The sequence below is a fragment of the Zosterops lateralis genome, assembly GCF_965231275.1.
Source record: "Zosterops lateralis genome assembly, chromosome: 8".
In the NCBI taxonomy this organism is placed as follows: Eukaryota; Metazoa; Chordata; class Aves; order Passeriformes; family Zosteropidae; genus Zosterops; species Zosterops lateralis.
Window position 1 is genome coordinate 31,892,426 of NC_139768.1, and position 17,112 is coordinate 31,909,537.

The following is a 17,112-nucleotide window of genomic DNA, read 5'->3' on the forward strand; positions in this document are numbered from 1 at the left end:
AATGCAAGATGTAACCCAAAGTGTGAATTCTATTGCCATCTGTTGAAACTAGTTGGGGAGGTGTTTTCGTTATCTCTTCTGTGACCCATCCCTCATAACTCCAGGGGGAACGGGGTGGGTGTCTTCTCTTAATGGGCCACCTGTTAAACCCAGCTGGGGCAGTGTTCTTTATCTCTCCCACCACCCACCCTCCCTCCAGGGGATCTCTGCTGTCCATGGGCCATCCAGGCTCACTGCAGGGCTGATACAATTCCATCATCCCATGGGGAGATGCTCCACCCAGGGGGAGGAGCCCAGCATTCCCACCTGGATCAAACCTGGCATTCAGAATATCAACACAGCCTGTTTGCACTGGATTGCCAGAGGAAGACCAGACCCATCTCAGCACCACTGGACCTTCAGGGGAAAACTACACCCTTCTACAGGATCATCTGTGCTCCAATAGAACCATACCTGTCACTGCAGGAGGACTTGACTGGACTGCTCCCAACTCCCTGACCAACAACAGGGTGTCAGGCTGTGTTCTGACCCTGTCAGTGTTTTCCTTTAGTTTGGTTGGTTTTTTGGTACTGCTACATTTTTATTTTAATTTTCCTAGTAAAGAACTGTTATTCCTATTCCCATATCTTTGCCTGAGAGCCCCTTAATTTCAAAATTATAATTATTTTGAGGGAGGGGGTTTACATTCTCCATTCCAAGGGAAGCTCCTGCTTTCCCTGGCAGACACCTGTCTTTCCAAACCAAGACACTGCCCATTCCTTCATGGAAAGGGATCAGCTATGGAGCTGTGATTTGAAATGCTGAGGATGAGCCTTCAAAGGGAACCGTGATGAGGCGGAAGAGGCCCATCCTCTTCTTGTAGTGCCCAAAGTAGCGGAGCCGGTACACACCTGGCTCGGTGCCCGCTGGGATGTGCCACTCAATGGTCACATTGCTCTGGCCACTGGATCCTTTGCTCCAGTAAAACCTGGGAAACAGGCCCAAAACTGCAGTCAGCAGGGAAATCCACGTTTCATTGGAGCTCGTTACGTGCAATGAGATGAAGGCACTCGGGGTAAGTGTATTTTAAGTCCTCCCTGTGCAGGGGCAGAGCTAAACCAAGAGGGTGAATATTCACTTAAATCACAAAGTCCATAATGATTGAGCTCAGGATTTCTGGCACCCATTTCCACATCAACAGCCCATTTTGTTTTACAGATTCCTTGTGCAAAAGCCTTTCTGCTCAACCCCAAAACTCTACAGAGAATGCTCAGCCTCAAAACCCCACACATCATTTGGACACGAGGGATTTTTCAGCTGGCTCTGAGGGAGCCCTTCTTGGGAAGCTGATGAAGATTCACCTACAGCTCTGAAAGGTGTCACCAGCTTTGCTACTCTGTGAATTTTTTTTTCCTGAAGGATGACATCTCCACCCTTAACTTTTCTTTCTTCCAAACTTTTAAAAATTGTTGTCTGTTTATGCTGCACAGCACATCTGGCCAGCTTTACCTGTGAGTCTTTCTTGTTTTCTCTTTGGCATCTTATTCATCCCCAAGGTGTGCCAGAGGGACGGATACAGACTAGGAGCAAGCTGGACCATAAACTTTCTGTCATTCCTGCCCTTCCTCCTCCCTTTCCCAGCTTTACAAGCCTCCATTCCAGATTCTGGAGCCAAGAGGATCACCAGTTTTGCCAAATTAACCCCCCTGCCCCAGATATGAGCTGATCCTCCCCTGGAGAGCATCACCTGCAGGGCCAGGACTACCCTGGGATTGGAATGAAGCCCTTCAGGTCGGACTGGAATGACTCCCCGGATTCTATGGGACAGGGGAGTTGCTCAGGGCACCCACCTGGTGTCCCAGGAGGCGTCGTTCAGCACCACTCGCCAGCTGCTGGAAATGTTGGAGTATCTCTCCACTGTCAGGAAGTTGTGTTCAGTCTGGAATAAGAATACCAGGGTTTGGCAGAGGTACAGTCAGAGGTACAGAGGTACACTGAAGGTACAGTCCCCACCTTCTGTGGCACTTTAAACTGGATAGGGATGGTGCTTCCTCGTGCTTTACTGGCAAATGTGGGAATTACTGGCAAAAATGTTATATTTTACTGCCAAAGCACAAATGTAAGCTGATAAATGATGCAAAGAATTTAAGAATCGGAAGAGCATGGGCAGTGACAATGTCTATGCAAGGTGAGTGATGGAATGTATTGAGTGCTTTTCTAATTTCCTTTGTTTTGTTAAAATAAAGCAGCAGGGTGGTAGGACGGAAATTAGAGACCAGGTTTGCCCTGGTTACCTGCCTGATCTAACACATAATAAGGTTCAACTTTAGTAACATAAAGAGATCATAAACAGCCCAAATTCACTTCTTTACCCCAAAAGTTTTCTGGTGGTATGAATTCCCAAAGCACACATTTTCCTCTGGTCTCCCAGCAAAGAAAAACTCCTACCCAAATATCCATTAATCCCAAACACCCCAATTCCAGCATCATTCCATGGCATTTACCACATTCTCTGCAGAGTTCCTGGGGTTTGCACCCACAAAAGTCACTTCAGCAACTTCTCTCTGGGAGGAAATTGAGATTTGTATTAAAGGCAGAGCAGCACACTAAGAGCAATTTTTCAATAAGTCATTTGGTGTATTTAGGGGGTAAATTGGTTTTGTGGTGTTTTGTTGTGCTTGGTTTGTTATTTCTGTTGTTTTAAATTATTTATAATTTCACTTGTTGCAACAGCAGTGGACAATTGATGCTTTGAACTGCTGCTCTGGGCCTTGCCATTCCAGTTGTCCTGCTTGCTGGATAAACTCCACCACTGCACACAAAAAAGGGAGGAAATAAGGGGATTTTTCAGAATGCCTCCCTGCCTTACTGCAGGGAGTAAGGAGAGAGCAATGAGGTGAAAGCCCTTGCTCTGAACATCTTATCTAAATGCTGAGCATTGAAAACAGAACATTTCTGACATTTTGATTTCATTTTGTTTACATTCCACAGCAGAGGCATCAAAGGTGACCTGATTGCTGCTTGTAAAAAAATCACTGCACAATATTTACCTACTTAATCAACTGCTATTTTGTTTTGAGGCAGAAGGGGAAATCTGCTTTTTGCTGAATGAAGGGCTTTAATTTTCCCCTTTATTCACCCATTTTATTCCCATTCATTACAGTGGTATAGGCACAGAAATGCTCTGTCTCTGCCTTCCCAACCATGCCCACCAGAGAGATGAGACCTGTTTGGTCTGAGGGCACCACAACTCACAGACTTGTGGGGTGAGGGGCAAGAATTTAAAGGCACTTTCTCAAACAGGTTTTTAGGGACTCCCTGGAGCTCTCACCTCTCGATACTCTGGTCTCACTTCCTCCAGTACATCCCCAAAGTTTTTGTTGTCCGGCGCTTTCTCGGCGCTGAGAGAAGGGAGCAGGGTCAAGTTGGTTACGTTGAAAAGTGGGGGCTCTGGGCCACGGGGCAGCTCCTGGGTGGCATTCTGGGAGAGGGAAGATGTGCTCCTTAAATATCCACATGGGCAGCCAGGATTCCCTGAGGAACCACGGCCCTGCTCTGGCTCTGCCTCCCAGCCTCTGCTCGCACAGATTGCAGGAATAATAAAGTGAGCATGAAAGCAAAGCAGAGGATCTCCATCTGTGCTCTGCCTGCAGGAGCAATCCCTGCAGGACACCTGCTGCCCTCTTGCTGGGATCTCCTAAATCCAGCCCCAGGATATCCCAGGATATTCCTGCCCACGGCTCCTGACTGTCCACATGGTCACAGTGATAATGGGCACGGCCAAGTACACCAAAAACGCTGCAGATTCTTTTTCCTTTGGGTAGAAAGGAAAGGTTGGAGGTACTGATTTCCTACACTTTGAGCTGCAAAACCCCCAGAATTTCTCAAGTGCTGTCAGACCCCCATCACAGGAATTCTTTTCATACCATGTAGTGTTTCTCAAGGTGAACTCTGAAGAGAGAGGGCAGCAGTCAGGTGGCCTCAGTGAGGAACAGCCACCATGACTGACAGGATTTAGATGTCCCCAGCAGCCTGTGGCACATAGGAAATGCTGCTTACCAGAGCAATGGCCTTGGCCAGGCCCCTGTACAGCTGGATATAAGCAGAAAGGGTGTGTGGCCCATAAATAGTCGAGGCAGCCTCGTACCGCTGAACCTGGAAAGGAGAAATTTGGGAGAGGAGGGTTGGCAAGGCTCCTGAGTGGTTTGTACATCCCATCCCACCCAGCTCAAGATCAGCAGTGGGGTTATTTATTCCCTTTCTGATAAGGAGACAGCCCCAACAACTTGCCTAAGTATTTCTGCTGCAATTTCAGGTTACTCCTCATTCTCCAGCCTGTTGCAAACAGGGAGGGCCTGTTTGCTCTTCCAGTTAGCACAGTCTTTACCCTCTTTTCTCCTCCAATTATCACAGTTTTTACCCTCTCTTAAAGGCTTATGATACAACTTGCCTCCACCTCCATCTTTTTGCAGTAGGATCTTCCAACCCCAGTTCTTCCAACCTTCCCTCCCAGTTGTCCTTGCCCGTTTTTGTGGCAAAGGAAAAGAACTCCAAACACATATCATTTCACATGTATTATTAGCCCCTGGAGCCAAAAGCTGAGCTCAGTTAGGCAGATTTGATCCCCAATTTTAATATTTACCTGGTATTCCTCATAGGTGGCGATGTAGTGGGTGTAGACATTGCACAGACCTGCAATCACAACGTTCATCCCTCGTGTCCCATGGGAATCAAATTCCTAAGGAAGGAAGTAAACCTTCACCTCACCCTGGAAGGTTTGGAAGTAAACCAAACCCTGATCTTGAAACGACTGCTTAATGCACAACAATACTATCGTTATCATTATTGTGGTTATTATTATTATTATATCAATATTGTTATTATTGTTATGGTAGTTGGCATTATTATATATTCACTCCTCCAATGAAAAAGAGGACAAATGACCCCACAGTCCAGTACATCTAGGGTTTTTTTTGGAAGTTGATTATTCTCCTAAAAAATCAGGGATATAAGTGTGAGAAAGGCCCAGTGCATTGTGGAGACAGCATCTGGGACTGGGATTTTATTTAGGCTGCAGCCAGGATGTGTCAATCAAATGTAAAAATGTATTTTTTTTTTTTTTTTTCCTTCATTTCTTCTCATGTTGCAAAATCCCTGGTAAGGATTAAGGAGCTGAACCCCTCCATGCCAGAGCCAAACTCCTGCTGGCATCAGTTGTGCCTGGATCCCTGTGGAATTGGCTTAATGGATGGAAACCAAATCAGTTGGTGTTTTAGGGAGGATATTCATTTCTCCTGCCTGTCATGAAGCAGATGGAAAATCTGTCTGAAGAAAATGGGAGAAGGAAACATCTGTGGGATATGAGCCCCTTGAGCCCAGCTGGGAGAGGAGGAGGGAAAAACCAGGAGGCTCAAGAGAAGAGAAGTTCCCGACACTGCAACTCACACTTTTAACAGCTTCCCTCAGCCTGCGTCCAGACATGGTCCTAGGGCATGGAGGGAACAAAGTCAGGCTCCAGAACCACAGAATCCCAGGATCCCTGAGGCTGGAAAATCCCTCCCAGCCCATGGAGTCCCAGCTGTGCCCAATGCCCACCTTGTCCCCAGCCCAGAGCACTGAGTGCCACCTCCAGCCCTTCCTTGGACACCTCCAGCCATGGGCACTCCAAACCTCCCTGGGCAGCCCCTGCCAAGGCCTCAGCACCCTTTCCATGGGCAAATTCCTGCTGCTGTCCAAGCTGAGCCTCCCCTGGCACAGCTTGAGGCCCTTTCCCCTTGTCCTGTCCCTGTTCCCTGGCAGCAGAACCTCACCCGCCCTGGAGTTGTGGAGAGCAGGGATCTATAGCAGGAATTGCAGGCTGGACTTGCAGCACTCACCAGAAATTCCCACAGCAGCTCCAGCACTGCCCAACATCCCTTAAAGCCTCTATACACAAGTTCAACCAAAACACCTCAAAACATTTCACAGCCAGGGAGGGGCTGGAGGCACCTCAGGGCAGGGTAGAAATAAAGGCACTAGAGATAAACCATTATCCTATTTAAAATTGCATCATTGCACCACCAACAGTCAGCGCAATTCATCATTATGGTGTTTGTGGTGCCAAAAACAGAATCAAAGTTAACAAATTCCTTTGGTTTCCTTGGAACTGCAACATTCTGTTACAACCGAAATTATTCAGGCAGCCTGTGTGCATCTCAGTCCTCCTCAGGGTGAGTCTGGGGACAATTTTGAGCCTACCCCCCCTTTCTACCTGCAAGCAGAATTGTTCCAGGAGGTTTGGATGAAATCTGGGTGCAGTAAATAGAGCAAGACCCAAGGAATACACACGTGAACTCCCCGGGGACAGCGAGGATCGCCAGGGAGCCGATGGCAGCGATCTGCACATCCACGATGTCCGGGTGCCAGGGGTGGGGCCAGGTCATCTAAGGGGGAAGAAAAAATGCAGATAAATACTCTGGTTTAGTAGGAAAAAAAACATAGCTGAGGCGTTTTCCATCCTACAGTCATCAACCAGGCAGAGAAATATTTTGTGGATTTATTTGTGAATTAAAGTTATTTGTGAAACACCTGAGGAGGTGTTTTACCTTCATATGATGTTTGACTGTAAGAGTCACATAAGGCACAGGTAAATACTATGGGTAAGGCAAAAAAAAAAAAAAAAAAAAAACCACCACCACCTAAATAAGGTGTTGCTGCCAGAGGGGCAGATTTGGCAAAGTGGGCAAAGAAGGTCAGGGTAGCACCTAGAGACCCCTCACCTGCATGGAAAAAGGATTGAATTTGGATTGATGAGGAGATGAAAAATCCCACTCTGTGAGCCAGAAAAGTTTTTTTTTTCTGAGGAGCAATTTGCTGGGGGCAAAACATGGATGACAACAGCTTGTGAAGCATGTCAGAAGCAGGAGGCCTGCCAGGGCATCCCTAAAATGTGCTAAAGCCATAAGAATAAAGTGTCATTTACTCTCAGTAACACCATCCTGCATGGAGAAGGAGGCTGGGAGGAGCTGGGGCCTGTTTTGGGGAGAGCTGAGGTGAGGAGCTGATTGAACACAGAGTGACAGCAGGGAAGCTTTTAAGGAGGCTGGTGAAAGGAGTAACAATGACTTTCCTTATCCAGATGGCCTCCTCTAAGTGCTCTAAAGAACCCTGGACATGATCCCTCAGCAGCAGTGCATTTGCCTCAGTGCCAGGGGAGCACCAGGTGGGGAGAGGGGCAGAGATTTCCATTTAGAGTCATAAAGCAGGATTTGGGGAGGGCTCACAAACACCAAGCCATGCCCTGAGCACGGGGATGGGCTGGGATCCATATGGAGCAGCAGCTCTGCAGAGCCTATGCAGGCTGTGCTCCCTCCCTGTTCTCCAGCAGACATCACAGACATTGCCCTGACAAACCCATGAGGGGTTGGGATCTGTGGTCCCAGCCCAGCCCAGAGGCCCCTGCACTCCCCAGGGCACACACGGGTGTGTCCTTACCTCTCCCGTGCTGAAGAGGATGGGCTTGGGGCTGTGGCAGGCTTTGGTTTCGTTGGATGGCTCTCCCAGCAGCTGGTCCCGGATCTGATCCCAAAACGGGTCCCCTTCTACTGAGCCTGGAGGGGGAAACATCTCCAAACCCTGTTCCTCAGCTGCCCCAGCAGCTCTCAGACACACACTCCCTGCTCCCAGCTCCTGGCTGTGGGATATTTCTCAGTAGGCTCTGACTACCTCCCTTTCCTGGGGTGGTTTGAAGAGTTTGAGCTTCAGCCCAGCTCAGTCCCATCCTGGCAGCCCTCAGGTAATGAGAACAAATGAGCAGGAGAGTCCCAAACCAGCTCTTTCTTCTCCTTATTCTCCGTCTCATCCCCTTGCTCTCCTTCCTCCAGAGCATAGCCATATCCTTTTCCCAAATGGACACAGACAAACCTGCGAGGGGGTTCCCTCCACCTTCCTAAAAGCCATCCCTTTGGGTACTGTGAAGTGGCTCTGGGGCTGCCCCGTACCCTCCTTGTCCCTACAAAGCCACACTGGGATCTGGCCCCAAATTACCTTGGGTGAAGTTGAAAGCCCCCACTCCATCAATAGTCCCTGCAGCAAAGCTGTGCCCCAGGGCTGGTTTGCAGGTTTTAACCTAAATCAGAAGAGAGGAAGGAAAGGGAGAAGAGAGAAAACCCATTTCCCACACTGTGGAACAGGTGCTGCTGCAGGAATAGGGCATTCCCTGCTGTTCTCACCGTGTGGGTGGCGTTGAGCTCCACGGACACATTGCTCATGTTCACCCACTGGTGGGCTGAGCTCAGGGGTCCTGTCACCTCCTGGGAGGCTTTTTCATACAGCTCCTAAGGGACACACAAGGTGGAAAGAAATCCTTGAGGGACAGGCAGTCAGGAACCCAGCTGTGCTGGAACAGCCACATGGATCATTTCCTCATCCCACCTTCCCCGGGCCTCTTCCAGGCACTGATGCACATCTGTATTTCCCAAGTCCTTTTGTTTCTGTCACCCTGCAAGCTCTCCCTGTCTCAGGGAGGGAGAACACTTTTATTTTACAGCTAAAATGTGCCCCTATTTCAGCAGGATCGGCAACTTCCTTCTCCTGGTTGCTTCCTCTGGACATTTCTCACATCTCGGACCAAGCAGAAAAAATGTTTTCTGTGAGAAAGAAGTGCTTTGTTCTACTCACTGCCTCAAAGTGCTGGGCCTCTACCGTGTATTTACTGCACCCCTGGCAGCTGAAGGTGTTCACTACACACACTCAGCCCTGCAGGGAATGGTTTTCCAGCCTCTGGTTGGTCCATGGGAAGTTTTGCCAGTAGTTATCCATGTTTAATGACATTCCTGGAAGGAGCTGAGGGCACAGCCCTTGAAGGCCAGGAGTCTGAGGTGTCAAAGACAGCATCAGTGGTTTTCCCCTGTGTTTGATGCACACACCAGGACTCTTGGACTGGGGACACGGGCAGGATCAGCCTGGAGTGACTTCAGGGCACTTTCAGCCTGTGAAACAGTGATTAAAGGAAAAGCCACCACCAAGCCTCCTGCTCTTCCTCCTCTGCTGGACATGCTCCAGTTCCTACAAGCTGCTATCCCTGAAATGCTGCCAAAAGCTCTCCTTGCACTCACTGCTCTCACATCTCACAGGAGGGGAACCAGTAAATGTCACCTGTGGGTGGCTTTAGAGGCCACAGGTGACAAAAGGGAGCCCTTAGGGCAGAGGAAGTGAAGGGCCAAGCAGAGCAAGGGGAGCATCCTCGTGGGGGTTTAAGCCACACATTTTGCCTCACATTTGTGTCAGTTTGGGATTGTGATGCCAAACTGGCCCACAAGTTTGGTGGTGCTGTCTCTGAGCTCTTCCAGGAGGATTTTTTCCATCATGATGCCTTGGAGATGAATGGGAGGGAGGGGGAGAGGATAAGAGGGGACATCCTCGCTGTATCCCTGTGAGGGGTACTGAGATCAAAACCCCAAACCAACATTTTTGAATGACAACACCTTGCAATGACGTTTCTAAATACAAGTAGGTGTTGTCCAGTCTAAATTCAGGTTTCTAATCAGATGGTTATACCTGAGGAAATTTTTCACTACCATGAAGATGTCCTACACTGCCTAATTGATCCCAGGCTCTGAGGTCCTCTTGATTCCAGTGGACAGAGACATCACCAGCTGGTTGCAGAACTTATTTACCCATTAAAAACAAAACCAAGGAACTTTAGAATCTAATTTGAATCTACAAACATTCACGAAAACAGATACAAGATAGATGGAATATGGAAGATGGAAGACAGAAGATAGAAGGTGGAAGATGGAATATCCAGAGGGAAGGAATCCACAAGGCTCATCAAGTTGCTTAAATGACCATGAATTCCTGTCATAGCAGCACTCACACACACTCAGAAAGCAGAATATCCCTTACCTTTGCTTTCAGGTAGATGTTTTGCCCTATAATCCTGGTGCTCTCAAACATATCATTCCCGGGCCCCTCGGCCATGCACATGGCTGCCTGTTGGGAAATTTGGTGATCAGTGATTATGGAGAGCATCTGGCACTGCCAGGTGCTTGTCAGACTGTGAGAACTGAGGGTTTCTTGCAGGCCACATCAAAATTAAGCATGGGGTTACCACACTCAAGGTAAATTTGGGGTGAATGACCACAAAATCGGGCGCGTGAGGAACAAAGCGCAGTTAATTCCTGCAAGTGGCCTCCAGGCCAGAGCGAAAAGAGGTGACTTTTTTTCACTTTTAGTGCCCTCCCCATGCCCTGTGGTGGGGCAGAGGGCCCTGCAGAGGGTGGGACAGGGGCTCACACTCACCCCTCCGACGGGACAGCTGCTCTGGGGGTTGTCACAGGAGTCACCCGTGTTGGCACAGAAGGGGCCCCGCGTGTTGGGGGACACGTCTCCCAGGTTGGAGGAGGCAAAGGCAGCCACAAAAGAGCCCTGCCAGGGCCAGAGGAGCATTGCAGTGCCCTGCAGGGAAAGCTGCAAAGCCCAGCTCTCCCTGCAGCTGCTCTGGTCACCCAGCAGGACCCTGGTTTATTCCCAGTGGGAGCACAGGGATGGGGGTTTGGGTACATCCCCAGGGGTGGGGCAGGAGGAGCAGGGGAGAACTGGATGCACATGATACCATTTCAGGGAGAACTTCACAACACCCTGGTGTGCAGACAGTGTTTCCTCCTCCCCCTCTCCCACCTCAGCTCTTCCCAGCATGGCCCTATCTTCTCATGTTGCTGATCAGATGTTTAGGGGTCATTGGAGCACCTTGCACAGGATTTATTTTTCCCTTCCAGGCATTCACCACGACTGATTTACAGGGGAGAGCTATTGGAGCTGACTGCAGGGACACTTTCCAGGTTGTTCAAGGCTTGAACCCTTCCAGGGATGGGGCAACCACAATCTCTCCAGATTTTAATCAACATAAATGTGAGTTATTCCTCAAGTCTGGAAACTGCCACTGATTACTGCTTTGGAAAGTCAAGAATACACCTTCTAATTTCCCTTCTGTAGGGGAAAAAGGAAATAAATCATAGCATTCACCTGAGTCACTTGTTTCTGTGTTTGCCCTGCTGTCCCACCTCACCCCCTCCTGTCCCAGCCCTGTTTCACCCATTCCCTGGGGCACTCCCACCTCTCCCGGGAGCATCCCTTTGTTCTTCTCCTGCTCGAAGAGGTAGGAGGCATAGCCCACGTTGTCACTGTTCACCAGGTGGTTGGAGTTGTTCATGCTCACAGGGTGCACGGCAAACCAGCTGAGGAGAGGCCACACACAAAATGCTCTGTTCACTCTTCAATTCACTTGAATTGGCCTGTTCAATCTTGTGTTTTTGTGGGGATTTTTTTGGGAGAATACACACAGAGATTTGTGGTGCTTAGGCATGGGTTAGCCAGGGCACAGGATTCCCATCTTCTCCCTTCCTAACCAGGGGGGCTCATGGCTGTAACAATCCAGGCCTTCTTGACACAAGAATTTGTGACTGTCATTATCAGGTCTACCAAGACCTCCTTCAGACCTGAAGGACCAGACTCTTGCAGTAGAGAACTATATTTTGCAGGGATTTTTACATTCAAAGGAACAAGGACTTGTCTCATGTAAAAAAGGGGGGGAAATGGGACACCTCCATTCTTACAAAAAATAATGAGTGTATGGAGAAAAACCTGCTCTGGTGGTCAGTACCTGATAAGGCCTAGCTCGTGTCCATCCTCATTCACCATCTTCAGCAGCACCATTTCTTTATCTGTGTTGGATGAATACCTGGATGGGAACAGAGCAGGGAAATCCCATCAGAGTCAGGGCTGTGGTTGTTCTCTGCATTGCTCTGGCAGGTTAAATCCCCACTAGGCTGAACAAGGATGTGAAAAGATCATTCCAGGTACTACCAGCACACAGGGAGGCCTTAGAGAAGTATCTGGAACGATCTGGGAAGGGAGGGAAGAGCTGTGGCTGTTGCTGTCACTGTCCCTTATCTCCAGGGAATGGAGATAACACAAATTCATGCAGCACCAAGGATGGCACTTTAATGCCCTCTGACCTTTATTTGCTAAATTAAGCACAAGGTCACATCATTGAGCAATTCCTCATGCTTGGAGTGGGCAACTACAGCTTTCAAGCCCTTTTCCAGCAGTTAATTTTTCTCTCCTGCCTGGGGAGATTTTACCTGTTCCTCTCGGACTCCGGGTTGGCGAGGTAGGAGAAAGGGCTCCTGTTGATCTGGCTGTTTTCTACTGTGCCTCTGTTTATAAAGAGCCTTCCTTTCTTCAAGTTCTCATGGGCGATATCTATGCTCTGCAAAGCAGCAAGACAGGGAGTATTAGTTTGTAAGGCACATGGGAGGTTACCTGGAAAAACTTTCTTTCCATCCCCAACCTTTCCTTGGAATTTGGGGGAGTGCTTCTCTGTTTGGGATTTTTTTCCTAAACTCATCTAAAATTCTAGAAAATTATGATAGCATTCTTAAACTACCAACAGCTGTCTCTGAAGGAAGTATTGAGTCCAGCTCTGGCCCCTCAGTTTAGGAAGGACATTGAGATGCTTGAACGTGTCCAGAGAAGGGCAACAAAGCTGGTGAGGGGATTGGAAAACATGAGGAATGACTGAGGGAGCTGGGATTGTTCACCCTGGAGAAAAGGAGACTCAGGGGTGACCTTGTCACTCTCTACAACTCCCTGAAAGGTGGTTCTGGTCAGGTGGGAGTTGGTCTCTTTCTCCTGGCAGCAACTGACAGAAGGAGAGGACACAGTCACAAGCTGCACCAAGGGAAATATAGGTTGGATATTAGGAAGAAGTTTTTCATAGAAAGAGTTCTTAAATATTAGAAAAGTCTGCCCGGGGAGGTGGTGGAGTCGCCATCCCTGGATGTGTTTAAAAGGAAACTGGATGTGGCACTTGATACCATGACCTAGTTGAGGTGTTAAGGCTGGGTTGGACTCGATGATCTTGAAGGTCTCTTCCAACCTACACATTCTGTGATTCTGTGAAGGCCTCAAAGCTCCTGCTTTTTGAGGTGCAGGCAAACACAAGCCCACCTCAGACTGTGCTTTGGGGGGTGGAGGTGCCACCCCAAACACCAGGGCCAGGGCTGTGCTAGACACCAACAGAGTGACACTGACCTTGACAATGCCATTGACGATGGAGCTGAGGGCTGGCCTGACCAGCCCCTTGCTGGTGATCCAGAAGAGGGTGTACTGGAAGTACCCCCCAGGCCCCGAGTGCGTGTGGGTGCCGCTGAGGATGACGTTGTCCTGCCGGTACAGGTCCCCGTACTTGCTCTGCAGCTGCTTCAGCACCTGAGGGGAAGGAGGTGCTCCTGAAAACTCCTTCTCCTGCCCAAAGGCTGCAGGGGTCTGTGCCCAGCTCCTGCAAAAACACCTCAGCCATCCACCACCCTCCCTGCTCTTCTCTTTCTGCCCATCACAAGGGGGTTGTAGCTGTTGGCTTGGCAAGAGTCTCAAAATAGGAATATCTGGTAGAAAAAGACCTGGTACAAAATCCGACCTGAAGTGAATCCCAGATCATCCAAGAATGATCCACAACTCTCCACCACCTCGCTCCCTCCCTCCTCTGCTGCATTAGAGGCACCACGATAACATATTTGTGATTCAGAATTACCCCTGGCAATTCTTCCACTGAGACAAGAGTGAGCAAAGCCCAGCCTCCTTTGCTGAGGGGTCCAGCAGAGGCCCAGCATCACCCCGAGGAAATCCCAAAGGGAGCAAGCACCCAGCCCATCCTTTACCTCCAGCCTGACTCTCTGGGACACCATTCCAATGTCAATGCTGACAAACACGACCCGTGAGGAATCCTCGAGGCCTCCCACGATGAAGGCTCGGCTGTAGAGGCGGGACAGCAGCCCCCCGCCCACCTGGTCTGTTTTGGCATAGCCCATCTGCAAGAGAGGAGACAGATCACCAATCTCCATCACAAATATGGAGCCATTTACTCCTCTGCATGCATTCCACTGGGTAGATTTGCCCCAGGGGTCAGAGGACTCATTCAGCAAGAGCTGTAACTCTGTCCTGCCCCACTGTTGAGTTTTATCTTCTTTTGCCAGGGTTGGGATTAAATGCTCAAGATGGCAGGTCTTGTTTGGACTCAGATGTTTATTAATTCTTTTTTTTTTAATTGCATTTATTAATTATTAATTTTAATTTATTAATTGCATCTATAAGTAACATCTATAAGTTTATTAATTGCATCTATAAGTAACAAGAATTTATATCTATATTTATATATAAGTATGTTTATTAATTCCCATTACACCTATAAGTAATAAGAATTAATTTTTTTTACATAAATCTATATTACAGTCTCACAGGCCGTGAATTCTACAGCACTTCTAACAAACTAAAAATGGAGCCCTTTCTCTCTCTCTCTACAAGATCTTTTAAGGATAAACTCTCCAATTAACACCTAAATTATTTTTACTTTTAACCCAATAACCAACCACTTGTGGCCCGCAATGCAGATTTTTCTACCCAATTCCAAAACACCACCCAAACCCACGAAGAAGGAGGTGAAAAAGAAGGACTCAGCCTCTGCCCAAAATCCTCCATCTTGCTTTATATCTCTATTACTATATTCTAAAACCTTAAATTCTAAGTTTTCCACCCTGTGATATCACACACTTCTATTCAAACCCCATACCCACAATCCCAGTGCTATCACTCTATTTTGGAAGCCTCTTCCAAGGCCTCAGGTCAGTGCAGCGTTTGTTTGGGAGTCAGTACCTGTCAGCACAGAAACTGAAATTCTCAGTGCCCAGGGTTCCCACACCCAACACTCATGGAATGGTTGGGCTTGGAAGGGGCCTGAAATTCCACCCCCTCCTTCCAACCCCCTGCTGTGGTCAGAGACACCTCCCACCAGCCCACATTGCCCCAAACCTCAAAGAAATTTCAGTTTATGTTTGAAGGCAACACACATTTGGCAAGGCAGAGGCTCCAAACCAGAAATCCTGCAGAAAAATACTCACAAAGGATGAAAAAATGAGTGTTTCACCAGCCCCATGAGGAATTTCCCCAACTCACCAGAGGCACTTGTGCCACAGGCCCTGTGCAGTCAGCTCTGCCAACACCCACCAAGTACTTTGCTTCTTCTACAACAACGTTGTTGTTGTTGGAATCTGTAAGAACAACAACTGGCAGATCAGTGGACACAGGAGTGAGTGAAATCGGGGACAAAAGAGGCCAAAGGGCTCTGGCTGAGTGCTCTGGGTGGATTTCCAGGGGGCTGTCAGTGTGCCCAGGCTGGGGTGACCTCTGGGGTGGCAAAGGGTGGAGCAGACCTGAAGAAACACCCAGGGAGTTCTCCAGAGGCGTCACTGCACTGTGTCAAAGGGGTGGTGATGCACAGCCGGGGGGAACCAGCCCAGCATTCCCAGTTAAACCCTCCAAGCCCACCAGGGCCATGCAGGAACCAAACCCAAGTGCTGCTTCACACAGACAATTGAGCTCAGCAGTGGTAGGGAAAAAGGGATGGCGCGTCAGGAGCTAGGGAAGAGAGAAGGGCACACACAACACATCCTGTGTCCAGTGCTGGTGCCCTGGTCCTCCCCCAAAAACCCACAGCAGAGCCAGCTGAAGCTCAGAGAAGGGAAAAGCAATCCTGAGCAGTGATTTCCAGGCCAATGGTGAGGAAAAAGATCTCCCAAAGGAGATTGTGTCTCATCCCAGCCACAGGAAGGTGCAGAAATCCTTCCAGGATGGACAAACCCGTGGAAGAAAAGCCATCAAATCATAATCAATCAGAAGGGTTATCTGCATCTCAGGAAATCCCAGAGCCACAAATCACTGGAGGCTGAGATAACACTGTGGGAAAATATGAAATATTTCTGTGTGCTTGCTCTGTTCCCACAGCCCTCCCCAGGCAGGGCTTTGGGATCAGGGGAAGGTCCATCTTCCCAGCCTGGCCTTTCCTGGGCTGTCACTAGAAACACAGGAGAGGGGAAACACTCACACTGGCCACAGACTGAGGCCATTTCTGTCACTTAAAATTACCCCAGCCCACTGGGCCACCCCCTTAGAACTACCCTTCCTCCTCCTCCTCCTCCTCCTCCTCCTCCCCTCCCCTCCCCCCGAGAAGGAGAGGAGAATCACTTGTGCAAAACTCTGATGTGTTATAGCCTAGAAACATGAAGTTTTGAGCCCCAAATGTGAACTACATCCTATCTGAGACCAAAATCTAGAGGCTGGAAGGTCCCACTGAGGAGATGTTGAGTCCAGCTCCCAACACCCTCATGCCCTGTGCCTGGGGATGGGCTTGGAGGCACCACTGGGCTGTGATGGGGTTGTAAAACCTTTTGGTCAAACCCCAGGAGGGAGGGGCTGTCAGGACCCTCTACAGCAGGCAGAGAGAGGGAAGGGAGGAGGGAAGGAAGGGATGGATCCCTGCAGCCAAGCCCACCCCATCCCCAGGGCTGTTCACCCCTGCCCAGAGCTGCTGCTGCGGTTGGGTGAAAGAACCATGTTCAGAGGTGGTGCTGGCAGCTCAGCAGTGTCCTGGAGACCTCCACCTGTCCCACTTTGATTTCAGCCCTCCCTTGGGCAGCCCCTGGAGCAGAGGGGCTGGGACAGCTCCACTTGCCATCGGATTTTGTGTCCAGGAAGTGCAGGACCAGCAGCACCACGGTCAGGGCGATCATCAGCGCCAGGCACACGATCAGGATCACCTCCAGCCGGGAGAAGGAGCACCTGGACCTCTTGCCATGCATGGTGGGGGCACTGTGGGTGCAGAAAGGAGCCCGTGGGTCATCCCAGGGAGGGGCACACCCCACCCAGAGCTCACATCCCTCCCTTAGAGGGATGTTTGTGCCCCCCACACCGGTGTCAGGCAGCAGCACAGAGGAGGATGGGAAGTGGAGATTCGTTTTTCAGCTGAAGACAGCAAAAATCCTGCTATCTCCTGCTGGCAGCAATCAATCCCTGACATCAGACCTGACAGGACAGGGAGAGCACCCAAATTCCTGACCCTGTGTTTCCCAGGACACTTTGCTCACTCTCCTGAGGAGATCTGGGAATAAACCCCACAACATTCCACCAGGTCCTGTGTTCTCTGAGTTGAAGGAGATGCTGAAGCTCAGAGCACGTCAGAAGATAACGCTGTCACCATAATAAACATCAATTTAGGAATCTCAGCTTCAAGGTGCCTCCCAGCCCACACCAGTGTCTGAG

The 17,112-nt window shown here is 49.4% G+C and overlaps 1 protein-coding gene across 1 annotated transcript; it reads right to left on the reverse strand.

The window, feature by feature from the left end:
• Positions 1 to 777: 777 nt before the first annotated feature.
• On the reverse strand, positions 778 to 16,652 carry LOC310912067 (putative neutral ceramidase C; the record flags this gene model as incomplete). Its single annotated transcript, XM_083866279.1, has 20 exons — positions 778 to 967; positions 1,830 to 1,918; positions 2,484 to 2,543; positions 3,311 to 3,460; positions 4,039 to 4,134; positions 4,622 to 4,717; positions 5,425 to 5,464; positions 6,307 to 6,401; positions 7,453 to 7,568; positions 8,005 to 8,086; positions 8,190 to 8,294; positions 9,865 to 9,951; positions 10,261 to 10,386; positions 11,075 to 11,195; positions 11,621 to 11,698; positions 12,102 to 12,229; positions 13,054 to 13,230; positions 13,680 to 13,829; positions 14,971 to 15,065; positions 16,526 to 16,652. 20 exons carry the CDS (start codon positions 16,650 to 16,652, stop codon positions 778 to 780), a joined length of 2,208 nt encoding a protein of 735 aa, XP_083722405.1.
• Between the last annotated feature and the right edge of the window lie 460 nt (positions 16,653 to 17,112).